Consider the following 15108-nt stretch of genomic DNA (forward strand, 5'->3'; position numbering starts at 1 on the left):
TTTGTCGCCGTCAAATGGTAAATAACTAAATATTTTCATAATATGGTACAAAGTTGATCTAGAGACGAAAGTCCAAAAACTTCCATCTTTGAAGAAGCATAGTAGCGAACAAGCTCTTTGACGTTTCTGTAATGCTTGTCTTGCTCTTCCTTGCACCTTTTGTCCCAAAACCATTGATAGAATTCAAATGAATAAAGATGGTAATGTATCTTTGCCTGGTTCCATTTTTTGCAACTTTCCGGACAGACATCAAATCCAGCTGAGTAACAAAGTCCTTCTTTAATAAAATCTTCGATATATTCCTTTGGAGGGACTTCTGACAGATAGGACTGACCATTTGTTATTGTGTACCTCAGGTGAATTGATGAGCGCGGCATTGGTATCGTCATCTCTGGGGGTACGTTAGTCCGATAATAATCTAGTGACACTTGACTAGCAAGCAAATGTTCTCCTCTCCAGTCACCATTTGGGACCATCTGCAAGCGCCATGAGTACTCATTTCTGTGATAGTACCAAACATAATTGCACATGATACTAAACTGACAAAAACAATGCATTTGACGTGGATTGTTTTTAAAAACTGAATCAAAATCCATGCTATGATTTCTTGCAAGGACCTCTCTCATTTTTATCATATGCTCCGTTTTTATCATAACAGGGAAAGTTGACATGCATTGCATAACTTCTTTTTTGCCGAGAAACAACTCTGTTGTTTCAGCCCAACATTGGAACGGAACTTGGCCAATTTTTGCAATAATTATTGGTTTTCCATTGTCAAATAACAACTGTGGTGTTACTAAGGTGCTAAAAAATGTATCAGTATCGACATACCCCACATAAGATACATTGGTACATTTATCGGGATACATCATGTCCCAAAACATTCTGGCCTTGCCCCATCCACGGTATGCATCGATGGAACTTGGATCTCTGTAGCATACTTGTGGATATGGCCATTCCGTTTTTATTTTGTCTCCAAACAAATGGTCCTTTTTCTTCTCGTTGTCCAATACAACTAAAAGTTTTGCTCGTTCAGGTGGAAAGAAAAGCTTCATAGTGCGAACCAAATTATTTCTATATTCTTGCTCAAAACGCGGACTAGAGGTTAATCTCAAGTATAGCACAAACTCAGGAACGCCATCCCAAGGGTTTCTTGACGGAAAACTTCCTCTAAAGATGAGTTGACTTTTCATCTGTATTTTCATTGAATTTAGTAAAATGGTCATAAGTACAATGAAAACTGTTGCTGTTAGCAATGCGACGTGTAACAACTGCATGTTAGCATCTGTTGAAGAAAATAAAGACAAAATTTTTCAAAATGTGAAATTTTGCTCGAATGATTTTAAGATATATTTGTAGATATCATCAAAATATGATTATATGTTTTGATATAATTTTGGCAGCTTTCCAATTTTATTTAATGATATGCCTATGAAATAGGAATTAATTTCCTTTTACTTATACAAAACTATCTGTCTGGTGGATTAGACGAAGTGGAAGTACATAGAATTTATAAGGAAACTGAGAATTGCCTATTGGACACTTAATGTAAACACTAGGTATCTGCTTGGGTCCTTCAGGTGTTTGGGACAAGAGTTTTCTGTATCATTCTAAAGTTTGTGGTTTTATAAAAGCCTTTAGTACATTGATTATTAGGACCAGTGAACTGCAAGAAAATAAATATCAACGTTGAAGAAAGATATTAAGAATATAGACTTTAAGCGAATAAGAATAAAGGATAATAAAGACACGATATTATTGTTTTTGTTATATAGTAAGGTCAGGAAGGAGATTTTGTTATTAGGATTATTGAGTAATAACCTTTAATTTGCATCATATGTTGTTCTGTGTTTAATGCTTTAAAGGCAAAAAAATTTCCTGTTCTACATTCTTACGGCTGATAGAGCTGAGCTAATGATTTTGGTAGTGTTGAGTGTCCTTTTTGAAGAAGTTACATAACACTGATGTATAGTTGCTTATTAATGTCAAATATATATTACATTAATTCATTTTTGCAACAGTCGTCAAAGTTATGAGAAAAAGGGACCTGCATCAGCTTTAAAATCCTTGAACCAAGCCAATTCAACAGTTTTCTAGTTATCAAACTTCAAACAGCCGTAACGCATAAAATATGCAACAGATTTAACGTGTTTTCCACATTTAGAGACAATTTAACGTGTTGTTTCTGCCTGTGCAATAATACATTAGTTCATTTGTTCAAAATTGAAAATTCAGAAAAAAACAATTTTGTTATAATGTCATCCTTTTGCACCTCTGTTGCTCAAGTCTGGTTCTATCGTTAACAGAAACATATAACACAGCTTGTCAAGGCCAATAGTAGAAAGAAGAATGTTTCAAAAAACTAAACTTTTGCACAAATTACACTTTATATAAATACATATTCCGCCAACACCAAGTTTCTAAACTAGTGCTAAAGATACCACTTCTTCGTTCTATTCCAGTGATGTTGTCATTATGGATCATGGATCAAAACCTCTTGGGCATTGGTAAATGTCGCCAAAGGTGAGCAAAAGTATTGCACAGGCTGAGTCAGAAAGTAAGAAAGACAGTTCTCGTAGAAAACGACAACATAATAAATGACGACAAGAAGATTTGTGAAATTTTCAATTCTTATTTTGTAAACATAACCGACACACTACCAATCACATCACAGCCAGAGTCTGACGTTGAAATCAATTCGTCAACTGATCATGTGCTATATTCGATTCAGAAATACAGGAGCCACCCTAGTATTATCAGAATTAAGGAGAATGTTGGTATTATTGACGAATTTGAATTTGATTTTGTTGCACCTTTTGATGTTTGGAATGAAATCAACCAGCTTAGTAGCTCAAAAAATCTATTGGGGAGATTCCTACGGACATTTGATATTACTCTCAGATTTGTGTATTGATCAAATTACATTGTATATTAACAATATGTTCGAATATAGCGAATCCCCTGACCAACTAGAACTGGCTGATGTATCACCTATCTTCAAAGCGAACGATTCTACATTGAAACTTAACTTTAGGCCAACAAGTGTCCTTCCGTCCCTTTCAAAAGTCTTTGAACGCAAGATGGTCAAACAAATGAAACTGTGTGGCTTTGTGTTTCGTGTATGGCTTCCGTGACGGCTACAGTACACAACATGCATTGTTAGTTTTAGGTGCATTTCTGTTTAAATTTTTCATGAACGATTTCACATATGTCATTACTAAGTCAGAATACTGTAATTTTTCAGATGACAATATTATATATGCATGCAGTCAAACCCTAGAACAGGCTGTATCTTATCTTAGGGATGATACCCATAATGCGCTGTGTTGGTTTCGGGACAATGGAATGATTGCGAATCCTTTCAAATTTCAAGTCATGTATCTTGGTCTGAAGCCAGAGCAGGAATACGTGTTTGAAATTGCTAACAAACCCATTCCTGCAACTAGCACAGTCAAACTGTTAGGTATTACTATAGACTCTAGGCTAAAATTTGTCGACCATGTAAACGCACTTTGCACGAAAGCAAACAACAAGACCAGCGCATTTTCGCGAGTAGCAAAATATTTAAATCAGGACAAGAGACATATTCTTTACAATACATATATTATATCAAACTTCAATTATTGTCCTTTAATCTGGATGATCTGTGGGAAAGATGCCAATACAGCAATCAACAGAGTTTACAAAAGGGCACTGAGAATTATTTGGGGGGACTTCGCAACCCCCTTTGCTGAACTTTTAGCTAGGGGTAGCGAAAGAACTATTCCCACAAAAAATTTGCTGGAAATATATAAATGCCTCAATTCGGAAAATCCATCTTTTTTTCGGAATCTGACTGCGACTTTCTCACCTTCACTGTATCACTTCCTTGTTCTATTATTGCTATTGTTTCTGATGAGCACACTTTGTCACTTGCGTCTGCAAAGATGTGTAGCTGTACAGCTTTGACTTTCTTTCCCTCCTTTATTAAACTTCTTGGGATCTTAATTTCTCTCAGTTGTCTCAACCACTTCAGATAATCTTTCACAAGAGGCTTTGAAACTTTATTGTTCCAACCCTTTCCTTTATTGTTCCAACCCAGGCTTCTCTGAATATTCGCTTTCCTTCTACTACAGTAGGTGAAATTATACCGAGTAGGTCATATACCCTTGCTAACTGACTTAATATGGCGTTCTTGGTAATTGGGCCATCACCTACATCTTTATTAATGGGAATTGTAAGGGTGTCTTCTTTCTTGTCCCATATGTGTCCCAAAATTCTTGTTGGGTTGGTCATATCTTCACTTTCTAAGCTTTCAGCATTTGACTCCCATTTAAGAATTGGAAGCTTTCCATCATCTAGTATAAAGATAGCTTGTGTCTTGAATGTTTCTAGTTTCTAAACCTCTGCTCCAGTACGCATCAGATCGTCAACATAAGTATTTGATCTAAGCTGTTCTAGTATATTCCCAAACTCTGGCTTCTCAAATTGCTCATAGTGGTGTTGGAGTGTCCCCCCAAGCATGAAAGGACTTGCTTCCCTACCAAAGGGGATTCTCATAAAGCGTAAGTGTCCTTTTTTTCCTTAAATCGTGAACAAAAATCGAAATGCATCTCTATCTTCTTCCTTTATGCCAATTTGCAGAAATGTCTTTTCCAGATCACCCAATAAGAGATAAGGTGCCATTCTGGCCCTTACCATAATGTCCCAGATATTTGGCTGCAATGCTGGGCCTGTATACATCACATCATTAATATTATTCATCAATTGGGTCGCACTCGCGTCAAACACCATTCTGCATTTATTGTGCTAGCGTTCTCTCTTACAACAGGTTTGTGGGGAATGTAAAATACCTTGGACCCTGAAGGTTCAGATGGTCCCTTTTCAATCACCCCGTCTCTCAGTTGGCTTTCTACTATTTCCATATAATCTGCTTTGAGCTTTTCATTGCCTCTCATCTTTCGCTCCACATTCTGCAACCGTTTTCCACTTTGTGTTTCATTTGTTTCTGTCAGTTGCATTCCCAGTATCCAAGGTACGTTTACATAATATCTCCAATCATCTTGTCTGGTTATATTATCTTTAAATTCTCTCATAACATCCAGCTGGTCATTCTCTCTCCTATCTTCAACTCCTAGCATATCTAGGCTGTATAATCTTTCATAATCATTTGATTTTCTTGTAAACGACAATTCACATTAGCATAATTACCTGTTTTGATATTACAAAACGTTTTGTCTCCAAAAAACATGTGTATTGTGCTTTCCATTGTCAGTGAGATAAAACTGTTTGTCTTTTGTATGCTTATACTTAGTTTTCGATTTTCTCAAATCTTGTCTCAGTACAGTTGTTAAATTCTGCATTTCTAGTCCTGTAACTTCAAAGCTTACTCTGGCTTTGCCATCCAATGACTCTATCTCCACATTAAGAATTGGCATAGATTTTCTCCGTGTCCCATTTACAGTGGTTATTTCTTTATTCTCAAACCTTTTTGGTTTTAATTTCAACTCTTTCATTGCTTCTCTAGAAATTAAATCTCTCCCTGCACCACTGTCTAAAAACGCCCAGAAAATCTTTCCTTAAATTTTGACTGGCAATATTGATGGAAGGGATTCTTCCTTACTGGGTGTGTAGCCTACAAGTACTCAGTGGCGGATCCAGCCAAAAATCTGACTACCGCCGAAATGAGATAGAGGATTGACCACACCCTTTAGACCACACCCATTTCTTGATCACATCCGGTTTTCTAAAATGATTATTGCTTTCTATAATTTCTTATGTAAACCATTTTCAAGAGACAAGCGGTGCTTTACTGAAATTTGATGTATCCTTACAACAAGCTTGAGAAGAAATAAATAATCTTATTCAATATTCTGAGAATGGATATTCTAAAACACTTTACGGCATTTAGACGAGGAACATCATAGAATTAGAAAAAAAGATACATTTGGCAGAATTTTGAAGTGTCGCCTAAAACTCGCATTTAGTCGGACAATTACTTATGAAAATCAGACCTGTTGGAAATTACAAGTTTAAAAAGCTAGATGAAATTTGCAATTATTGAGAGCAACTTTTGTTAAACAAAGAATCATACTTTTGGCGAATATTGTGGGCCTGACTTTTAATCCTGACGCCTTCTTAAATTTTAGAATGTTTGAGTCTTAATATTCTTTTAAAATATATCCCTACGAATAGTTGTGTATTGTACAGATTTATTGGTCACATCGGCTTTGAAGTTACAGTTTGCCCACTTGCAGAATATGTAGGCATCCCCCCATCTTTCTGTAGCGTTTGAGCCGTGTTGAGCGGCAGTACTACTCAACCCTCCATCTGAGCGGTAGTCAACTCGGTTGTTCATTGGTTTTCAACAAAATTTGTATGATTCCCCCTAGGTTGGCAGTGATTTCTGACGATTTGATTGGTTTAGGCAGGCTGACTACCGCTCAGTGCAGCTCGAATCCGCGCTACACCGACTCAACCCCCCTAGCTAGCAAGCCATGATTTCATCATCCCCCCATGCTAGCCTTCTATTTGCAAACACGTGGCTCGGCAATTGGCACGATATTTCCATAGCGATAAGGATTAAGAAATATTTCTGTCTCTGTGGAAATTTCAGGCATGTTCCTAGGAAGAAAGGCTTGGTTTGCAGCGCGATCGAATATTTTCAATAATTAAATATGGTTCAATTGAAGTAGTAAGATAAACATGAAAATGATCCTTGTTTCTATAATTTTTTGAATAATCCGACTAACGCTTGAGCGGTAATGGTGGTAGTTTGGATCCGCCACTGCTTTTCCTGTGTTATCTTGTTGGCTTCTGGTAGCTATTATATTCTCTGTTTTCTTACAAATCAATTTTCTTTCCTATTTATCACTGTCCTGGCAGGGTCGCCACTGTTTTCGGAATCTGACTGCGATTTTCTCACTCACAAAATCTCACGTCGGCCATTTTTCTTTTTCGCATGCGGCAAGTGTGGTTCGAAACCCAGTCCCTTGAGACTCGCTAATCGAGCCCAGGCTCTTAAAACGTTCTAAATCTAAATAAACGTCCATTAATTGTCCAAATAACTAAACGTCCAACTAAATATGCTTAATAGCCGTAAACTTTTATGCGGCAAATCTTCCGGGCAAAAGATGTAGCCTATAACCTAAGGACTAAAAATCTTCTCCGGTTACCGAGCACAAACACAATTTCAAATGGAAATGATTCACTATCCATATCTTTGAGGGGTGCCATCCTTTGGAACACTTTATCTGACTCAATATTTTTATGTGGAAAGTGGAAAGGTGATAGTTGCTCATGTAAAATATGTAGATAAAAGGTTCGTTGGAATCTCATCATAAGCATATATTTATTATATTTACTGTAATTAGAATTTCTCTTTGTGTAAATAGTTGGTTTTAATTAGTTCAAGTTAGAACTAACAGTATTTTAACCAACTGTAAATAATGTTATAATAAAAACAATAATAATATTGCATCAGAACTCAATCAATATAAGGTGTCTCAAATTGTTGGTCAGGGAAAAAAGATGCTGCAAATTGCTTGAAACAGCAGTATTATGTTTTCTCGCAATAAACATGTTCACTCAAGTACTTCAATAGCTGTGAATTTATGATAAAATGACTTAGAATATGCCACTTTCAACCAAATACAGGGCTAATATTGTCCAACTAGGCACTCCAACGACTAGATCTGTTCTTGCAAATGTTTTTCTGAATCTTTTGTGTTGCGTTTAACAGAACCTGTTACAAAACTCTTTGATAAAGTTTTAGCAAGTCTCACAGATTTTTCAAAGCTGAGCAACTGTCTATTTAAAAGTTTAAATTTTTACTTTAAAAAAAGTAGCTTCTTCAATTTTGAGGGCCCCTGGAGCCAGGGGGGCCACGGGGGCACAGCCCCCCCCTTTTTGCGGAAAGTATAAACAAGTGCCCCTTTTCGAAAAATATAATGCGTGTATTTTTTCACTGCCAGATATTCTGCCTTTAGAAACTAAGTAAAATAACATAACTCTGTACGTTGTTGGAGGACCATTCACTGAAAATTCCTTAAATTGCAGTTGATATTGTTCAGCAAGCTCCTGTGATGAACAATATCAACTGCAAAGGAGAATTTCCTTAGTATGTCTTCAGCAACAAAATCATTAGTTAAAGGTCCTATCAAGTTCCCGGGTGGGCACAGTCAGTTGGTCCAATGTATATCGTGTGTGTTCTTGAAAGTAAAAACTGGACCCCTATCTCTGAATCTGGGTCGAGTAAAATTTACCCTATTATGTGCCTTTGACAAAGTCGTGTAACTCTTTTCACTGAGAATATTCAAGGAATTTGATTGAGCAGGAATGTTTGTTAAAAACAAATTTGGTGAACTCTGCTTTTCACTGAGCATGTTAGAGCCATTCTTATTTTTATGTCTAGGCAAGATAAAAAGCAGAGTTCACTAAATTTGATTTTAACAACAATCCCTTATGGCTCTTGACATATATATTAACAAAATCAGACATCTGTAAAACAATAGCTGCGACATATTGCTTGCTTCACAACATTTTTTCGATGTTTTTTATGAAGAAATGAAAAAGTTATGCCCTTGCAATGAGTACATGCTAACAAAGACTTTAACAAAGACTTAAATTTCTTATCTAAGATTAGAACAATATACAAGACTAGACGTACTGCAAAATTTATTGTACTTCAATATGCCATTTATTTACCTAAAAAATTATTTACAACATCATATCAGTAAATTCCTGCCCTTTTTGTGCTTCCTCTGACTGATTAAGAATGCAACCCTATTTTCAAGGTTCTATGTCCCAGAATTCTAGCTTTTTTCAAATTTTCGGAATTCAAATGTTATATGTTTGACCAACTGACTGAGCCGCCCGGGATAAATTTTAAGGAGAGTTAAAAACTTGTTTTGTTAATAAGACTGATGAGATAAACCTTATCAATGTTACAAATTGAATTTGCAATGGCAGTGAAGAATGTTCCCGCACTTTCAGCCGATTGTGTGAAAATGACTTAACCATAAAATTTGTTGCTTTTAGAAAATATTCAATGGAGGCAAACAAATTTGTGTTAAAGTGGGGATGGGAGGATGCAAATACCAAGAAGTGTTTAAGCAAGAAAATTAAAATCATTATTCGAATGGGGCTGAAACTTTGTTGAGAAAGGGATAGGGACTGGAACTCGTTTTGAAGTATATAGAGACTAAGAATTCAAAAATGCCATTCAGTTCATATTTTGAGTTGGACTCGTTGGTATGTTGCAATCAATCTTAACATTTGTTGAGTATAATGTGCCTGCCACAAGTATGAAAAAAGGATGTGTGCCTGCTTCTTACCCGAGACCAAATCCACTAACAGTGCAATTATAAGGAAAATAAGTACAGCGTATTGTAATAGAGGTATAAATAATACATGAAAGCGAGATTTACACTCTCAAAAAACTTTGAAGGCCATGCGATTGGAAGCTATACATTTTGGCACTTACTAATGTTTCGGGAAAAAATATTCGTGCCCTTTTTATTCCTTTTTGCCCCCCTGTTCAAACCTGCGTCCGGCGGCCCTGACTTCTAGAGTAAAAGTGTTGCCAATGGTTTGAAGTTAGGTTTCATCGGTTTTTAACTATAAAAGGACGCCACATAGATGGTTTTAATTTCGATCGCCATGTTGTTCACAACGCGGTCGCCTGAAACAACATTATGTTTTCTCATGGAATGAAATGACAAAAAATTCCGGCGATAAACATGTACATTCAAGTGTTTACAGATTTGTCAAACCTTTTGCTGACTGTGGAGGGCCAAAGAAAAGTATTTGAAAATGGAGGGGCCAAATTATTAAAGTCTTGAGAGGGCTTAGGAAAGGCCACCATGGTTGGCGGCAAGAAAATTTTTTAGAATTATGGTGTCTTAGTGATAACCAGTGTTGGATGGGCTAGACCCGGACTGCTTCCTACGCGAGATTTTTTATTCGATCATTCTTATGTTAATTAGCTTGGGTTGTGGTAGTTCGGAGTTACTCGTGTAAATAGGAGTTTTTCGTTATGTTTTGGTAAAGAGGAGTCATAAACTTAGATCTTGTCGTCTCTCTATATCTTCTCTCCACATTGTCTACTCTCCACATTCTAACAGCCAGAAACTGTATCTAAAATGAATTTTGACTGAAGGTGTCGCATAGTCGCGTCTATTGTGATGTTGATTTGAAATAGAAAAGTTTTGCAAAGCTTTAGAATAACCACCATCATATAGCTCGTGATGAAACCATTTTTAGATTTTAAAATTACCCAAAATAAGATGAGGGAAAAAATAAATGTGTATTATCGATACTTATTCACTCTAGGTAATTCTCGTGTTCATGTCTATATTTGTTTATGCTTCTCTTAGCAGTGGCGAAGCTAGCCAAAAATTGTTGGTCCTGCTATATGGACAGGGCCACGCCCTTATTCAATTGGAAAAGTCTATGGACAAAAATTCTATTTTGCAGATGAATATATTTGTGGTATTCCAGATTTTGGTCTTATAAACCTGACCAATCTAGATATTCTATTAAAATAATTTTAATAAACAACAGAGTTTAAAGTCTGTAGGGGCAAGTTCACATATTCTGCAGAACAATTATTCTGCAGCTGATAAAGAGAGGTACAATCCAATAATGTGTCGCATTATCAATGAAAACAACTTTATTAGATAAACCATTAGACGAGAAAACAATTCAGGTAGAAAAATGCAAAATCCGCTGAAATTGGTTTATTCTAAAACTCAAAACTTTCAATCACACAACAGTAAATTCAATTATGCTTTCATCGTCCTTGTCCAAGTCTAAGAAAATTTTATTTAGGCCACCATGATATACCGTGCCTCAAACGATCGTACAAAGGCCGAAATCAGAGTGCCGCATACAGCCAATTCTTGTTGTTTACATTTCTTTCTTGCGAACTTTGGACTCTGTCTTGTTACAAATAAAATTTATGCAGCTCAACTGAGGCAAGTTTTGCTTTCAATAATAATATCATTGGTATTGCCAAAGCAAGCAGGAAATCCGCATTCACATCGCCTCGCCATAATACTTTAACTGGCCTCCTTGCTAGTATCTCATTGCAGAACGAGAATGCACAGGGCAATTCTTGCAGTCCTTCTCTCAGAAACAGCAGGACCAAAGGTTTTCAAAACAATGCTCTTTGACCTATGTAGGTGAACCCTCGACCAATCAAATCACAACTGCTTACGAAAAGTTATGATGGTCATTTCGACGAGGTCCTGCTCCCGAGATTGAGCAGGACTGCTCTTTGTTCTAGAATATTGTGAAGCAGGACTAAATTCACAAAATCCCATTGTGAAGCAGGACCAAACATAGGGTATCATAGTTATGAGCAGGACCGAAATTCAGGGCTGCCGTAGAAGAGAACAGGACCTTAAGATTAGCACGGGATGCCTGTATTAGCTGGCGGAACTGGGGACTGTTTATCAAAAAGAATTTGAAACTTCCTTTTTGCAAAGAAGAAATTGTTTATTGTTTACAGTAAATCTTATCTTTGGAAATTCTTGGTCCTGCTCAGCAGGACCAGCAGGACCTTTGGCTTCGCCACTGTCTCTTAGTTAGGAAATATTAGCTTATCGCGCTTTAGTTTTTCATGTTTTCCGGTAACATAATATTTTACATGCCCTTTACCCTACAAAGTTCCCCCGCGTATTTTAATAAATCTAACACCTCCTACTAGTTCATTTACGTATTTCACGATAGATACCGACAATGACACCGACAATTATTGATGTTAGTTTGCTATATTGTAATGCTGTTATATAAATTAGAGTAAGGAGAAGCAGAGTTAGTTAGAGAGAAGCATGGTGCTTGCGAAAGGCCACTGCTATCAAACTTTTAAAAGTTAACGTTTTTATGAATTGTATTCGTAAGAAGCAATTCTTGTGTTTTATTTAGCATTCTCTACCGCTCGGAAAAATCAATCTAGCCAAATATACGAAGCCCCTCACAAATGAAACATGGATTAATAATAAACATTAACGTTGAAATATCAACAGGAGAACTATCAACTAAAAATAAAAAGTTAAGCAATTTCATACAGCTAAGATAAAACTTTGTAGTATCTGATCTTAACTTTTAGGAAATTAAGTGCTTTAACAAAAATATGAAAAAACCTTCAGACTGGGCTTGTCAAAATGAGTTTAAATAGAATCTATAATTTGTGTCGATATTTTCTTTTTCTTAGTAGGAATGGATTTCCAAACGATGAAACTCTGAAGTTTTCTCGATGATGATACTTTTTAAAAACAAATCTGCCCATACTTTATTTCTCATATTCTCAAAAAAGTTTTTTGATTTTGCAGTGTGGACACAACTAACCTGGGTCGCCCTGGTTGAACCCAGGTTAGTGTTATGAATTTCTAGTGTGGACACCAACCTGGGGTGAACCTGAGTTAGTTTTAGTAACGCATGCCAATCATATGCCTCAAAACGATGTAAGAAAATTGAGTCCCACCAGTTTTTACTTCGTGTTTTACACCAATATTTTCTTTCCACGTCTACTCGTTGAATGCACTCTAAAGTGATAATTTGTTTAGGACATGTTTCAAATTTTTTCCTCCTCTGTGATCTGGATCTCTTATACTGTCGAATCCGTTTGCGACATGCAGCCAATATTTTGTTTAATCTTGATTGCCGTGCCATTGAATATTTATTCTGAATAATCTGCATTGCAAGGAAAAACATTTTAGACAAAACACAATAAACTGCGACTTCGGCAACTTCCATCTTGATCGTGTTTGTAGATTATTCGTGTTGTTGTCCATGTGTTGTTGTTATAATTTAACTCACGTGCGTAGCATTGACTAACCAGGGTTCGCCCCAACTTTTTGTCTACATTACAAAACATGAAAATCAAGTGTGGACAAAACAGGGTTCGCCCTAGGTTAAATTTAAGCCGGGGCGAGCCTGGGTTAGTTTGTGTACTGCGGACAGGGCTTTAAACAAATGCTGATTTCCAAATGTGCACACCAAAATTGCAACTAAAATAAGTTCACTAATCCCTCAAATCTGAAATCTTGTTCAGTTCGCCCAGGGCCTTGGAAAAGTTGTCTTGATTTTCCACTTTGACAAAGGTAACAAGTTTTATGTAAGAAACTTGTGCACCCAGGGTCTTAGCTTCAATAATCGAGCGCCAAAAGTAATTAACTCTAAACAAGTTCATACAAATGGTCAACAATGTTGCACTGTGTGGACAGAGCCTTCAATAAGCCTAAACATTCCATTTCAAACGTATTAGGGTGTTAAAAATAAATCTATTATCTTGTAGACGAGCCTAATCAGCAATATTGCTCATTAGAGTGATCAGCGACAAATTTAGCAAACGTGCTTGGAGGATGCACGTAGTCAATGCTATTTTGCTCTCAAGCGAGTCATTGCATCCTGATTTTCCAAACTATGGCAAGAGGGAAATCTCTTTTTATGGAGGCTAATTTTGTATATGATCAAAACTTTTGATAGCTTGATTATAAAGCATTGTCTGAGGTATGTATTTCGTGAAACTGTTGCCATTTGTTCTAGGTTTTGCTAACTTTGAGTTATACTTGTGAAGATCGGAACAATATGCCAAAATTTCAAAGAAAACACTCACCTAATCTCAGATTGGATTTAGAACCGATTTTGAACTCTTCAATTTCTAATAGAATCAGGTGAGGCAAAAAAAAACGCGAATCCGCCTTGACCCAGATGAAGGAATGCCTGCCACACACAATCAAATCAGGTATAGCTTTGTATAGAAATAGTTATCCAGGCACGATAATATCAGGTAGAGCTTTGTATAGAAATAGTTATTCACGCACAATCAAAACAGGTAGAGCTTTGTATAAAAATAGGGTTGAAACCAAAGAAATAGTAGAGCTAGAATACGCGCTCTATTGTTCGCCTATTGTTTTCTGCGTAATACCACAAAATACGCAGAAGGTGAACTCTATGTCGGCACCTTTGATGTTTGCGTGCACGAATCTAGAACAAAGAAACAATAGCTTGTGTGAATGAAGAAAAGGCCACTGTAGCAGGCTGCTCGACGGGCTCCAAGGAGTTCTTGCTGCGAAAAGTCGATAAAAATGTAGCAAATATGAAACACCGCAATACGCCGAGAATAAACAACAATAAAAACACGTAAATCAGTAAAGGCTAATATTTCGCCCCGGCATACGGGGCTTCATCAGAGCAAAAGTTAACGGGCTAAAAATTTACATATTTAAAAAAGGCGATGGTGGTGTCTGATTGGCTGATGTGGAATGGTGTGAATGCAGCGAAGTGGTAGAGAAGGGAAGGGTGGCGAATGGGAGAGGGTGGGTGGTGGTGGTGGAATGAAGACGTAATGGGGATGAAGTACTATAAAATGAAATAATGATATTGTTGCTATAAGGTTAACGGTCAGTAGTTCTGTTCATGCCGTTCGGTGTGAGAATGTTTGCCAGGCCAACGAGGTATTGCTCTTTGGCTCGTCGTGCACTGTCTCGTTTGTCGTTGAGTTTCAGTAACTGTGTTACAGTAAGGTCATTGATGGTATGTTCTGGGCTACAGAAGTGTTCTGCAACACCAGTTTTGTCTACTTTTTTGTTGATAATGTCTCGTCTGTATTCGTTAAATCTGTCTTTCAGTCGTCTGCTTGTTTGTCCGATGTATTGGCAGTTCTTGTGTCCGTTAGTTACACAGCCTTTGCACTGTAATGAGTAAAGAACGTTAGTAGAGTTGCAGTCTAGTTTTTTTACATCGTAATTTTCATTCTATCCAATCAATCTGTGCTGAGGTTTGTTAAATAATGATAGTTGCGATGATATTTACAAAAAATTAAAGTATATCATTCCTTTTTAGAGAAAGAACCCCAACCGTAGAAGCCCTCTATTCAGGCATCACTCACCCCTACACCCTCCAAAAATTCATCGCGAGTAAAAATTTGTATTAGCAGCAATGAATTCAGCACCATGGAAAACCCTATAGCAAGACCAACTTTTTCTGTCATAACTGTCGGTTTTCGAAATTGTCTTAAGACTACGGGTACAATTTCATTTTAAATTCAAATAAATTTTGTTTCCCAATTTCTTATTAAACGCATCAAAGTTTATTTATGATACACTTTTTACGTTTGATTAA

The 15108-nt window shown here is 36.7% G+C and overlaps 1 protein-coding gene across 1 annotated transcript; it reads right to left on the reverse strand.

Moving 5' to 3' along the window:
• LOC148959964 (uncharacterized) lies at positions 1–13820 on the reverse strand. Its single transcript, XM_089109508.1, has 2 exons — positions 13601–13820; positions 1–1285 (listed from the first exon to the last, which is right to left on the reverse strand). Exon 2 carries the CDS (start codon positions 1275–1277, stop codon positions 36–38), a length of 1242 nt encoding a protein of 413 aa, XP_088965634.1. The 5' UTR covers positions 1278–1285; positions 13601–13820; the 3' UTR covers positions 1–35.
• Between the last annotated feature and the right edge of the window lie 1288 nt (positions 13821–15108).

The sequence above is a fragment of the Rhopilema esculentum genome, chromosome 7 (genome assembly GCF_057945365.1).
Source record: "Rhopilema esculentum isolate cy_ngs chromosome 7, ASM5794536v1, whole genome shotgun sequence".
NCBI classification, from domain to species: Eukaryota; Metazoa; Cnidaria; class Scyphozoa; order Rhizostomeae; family Rhizostomatidae; genus Rhopilema; species Rhopilema esculentum.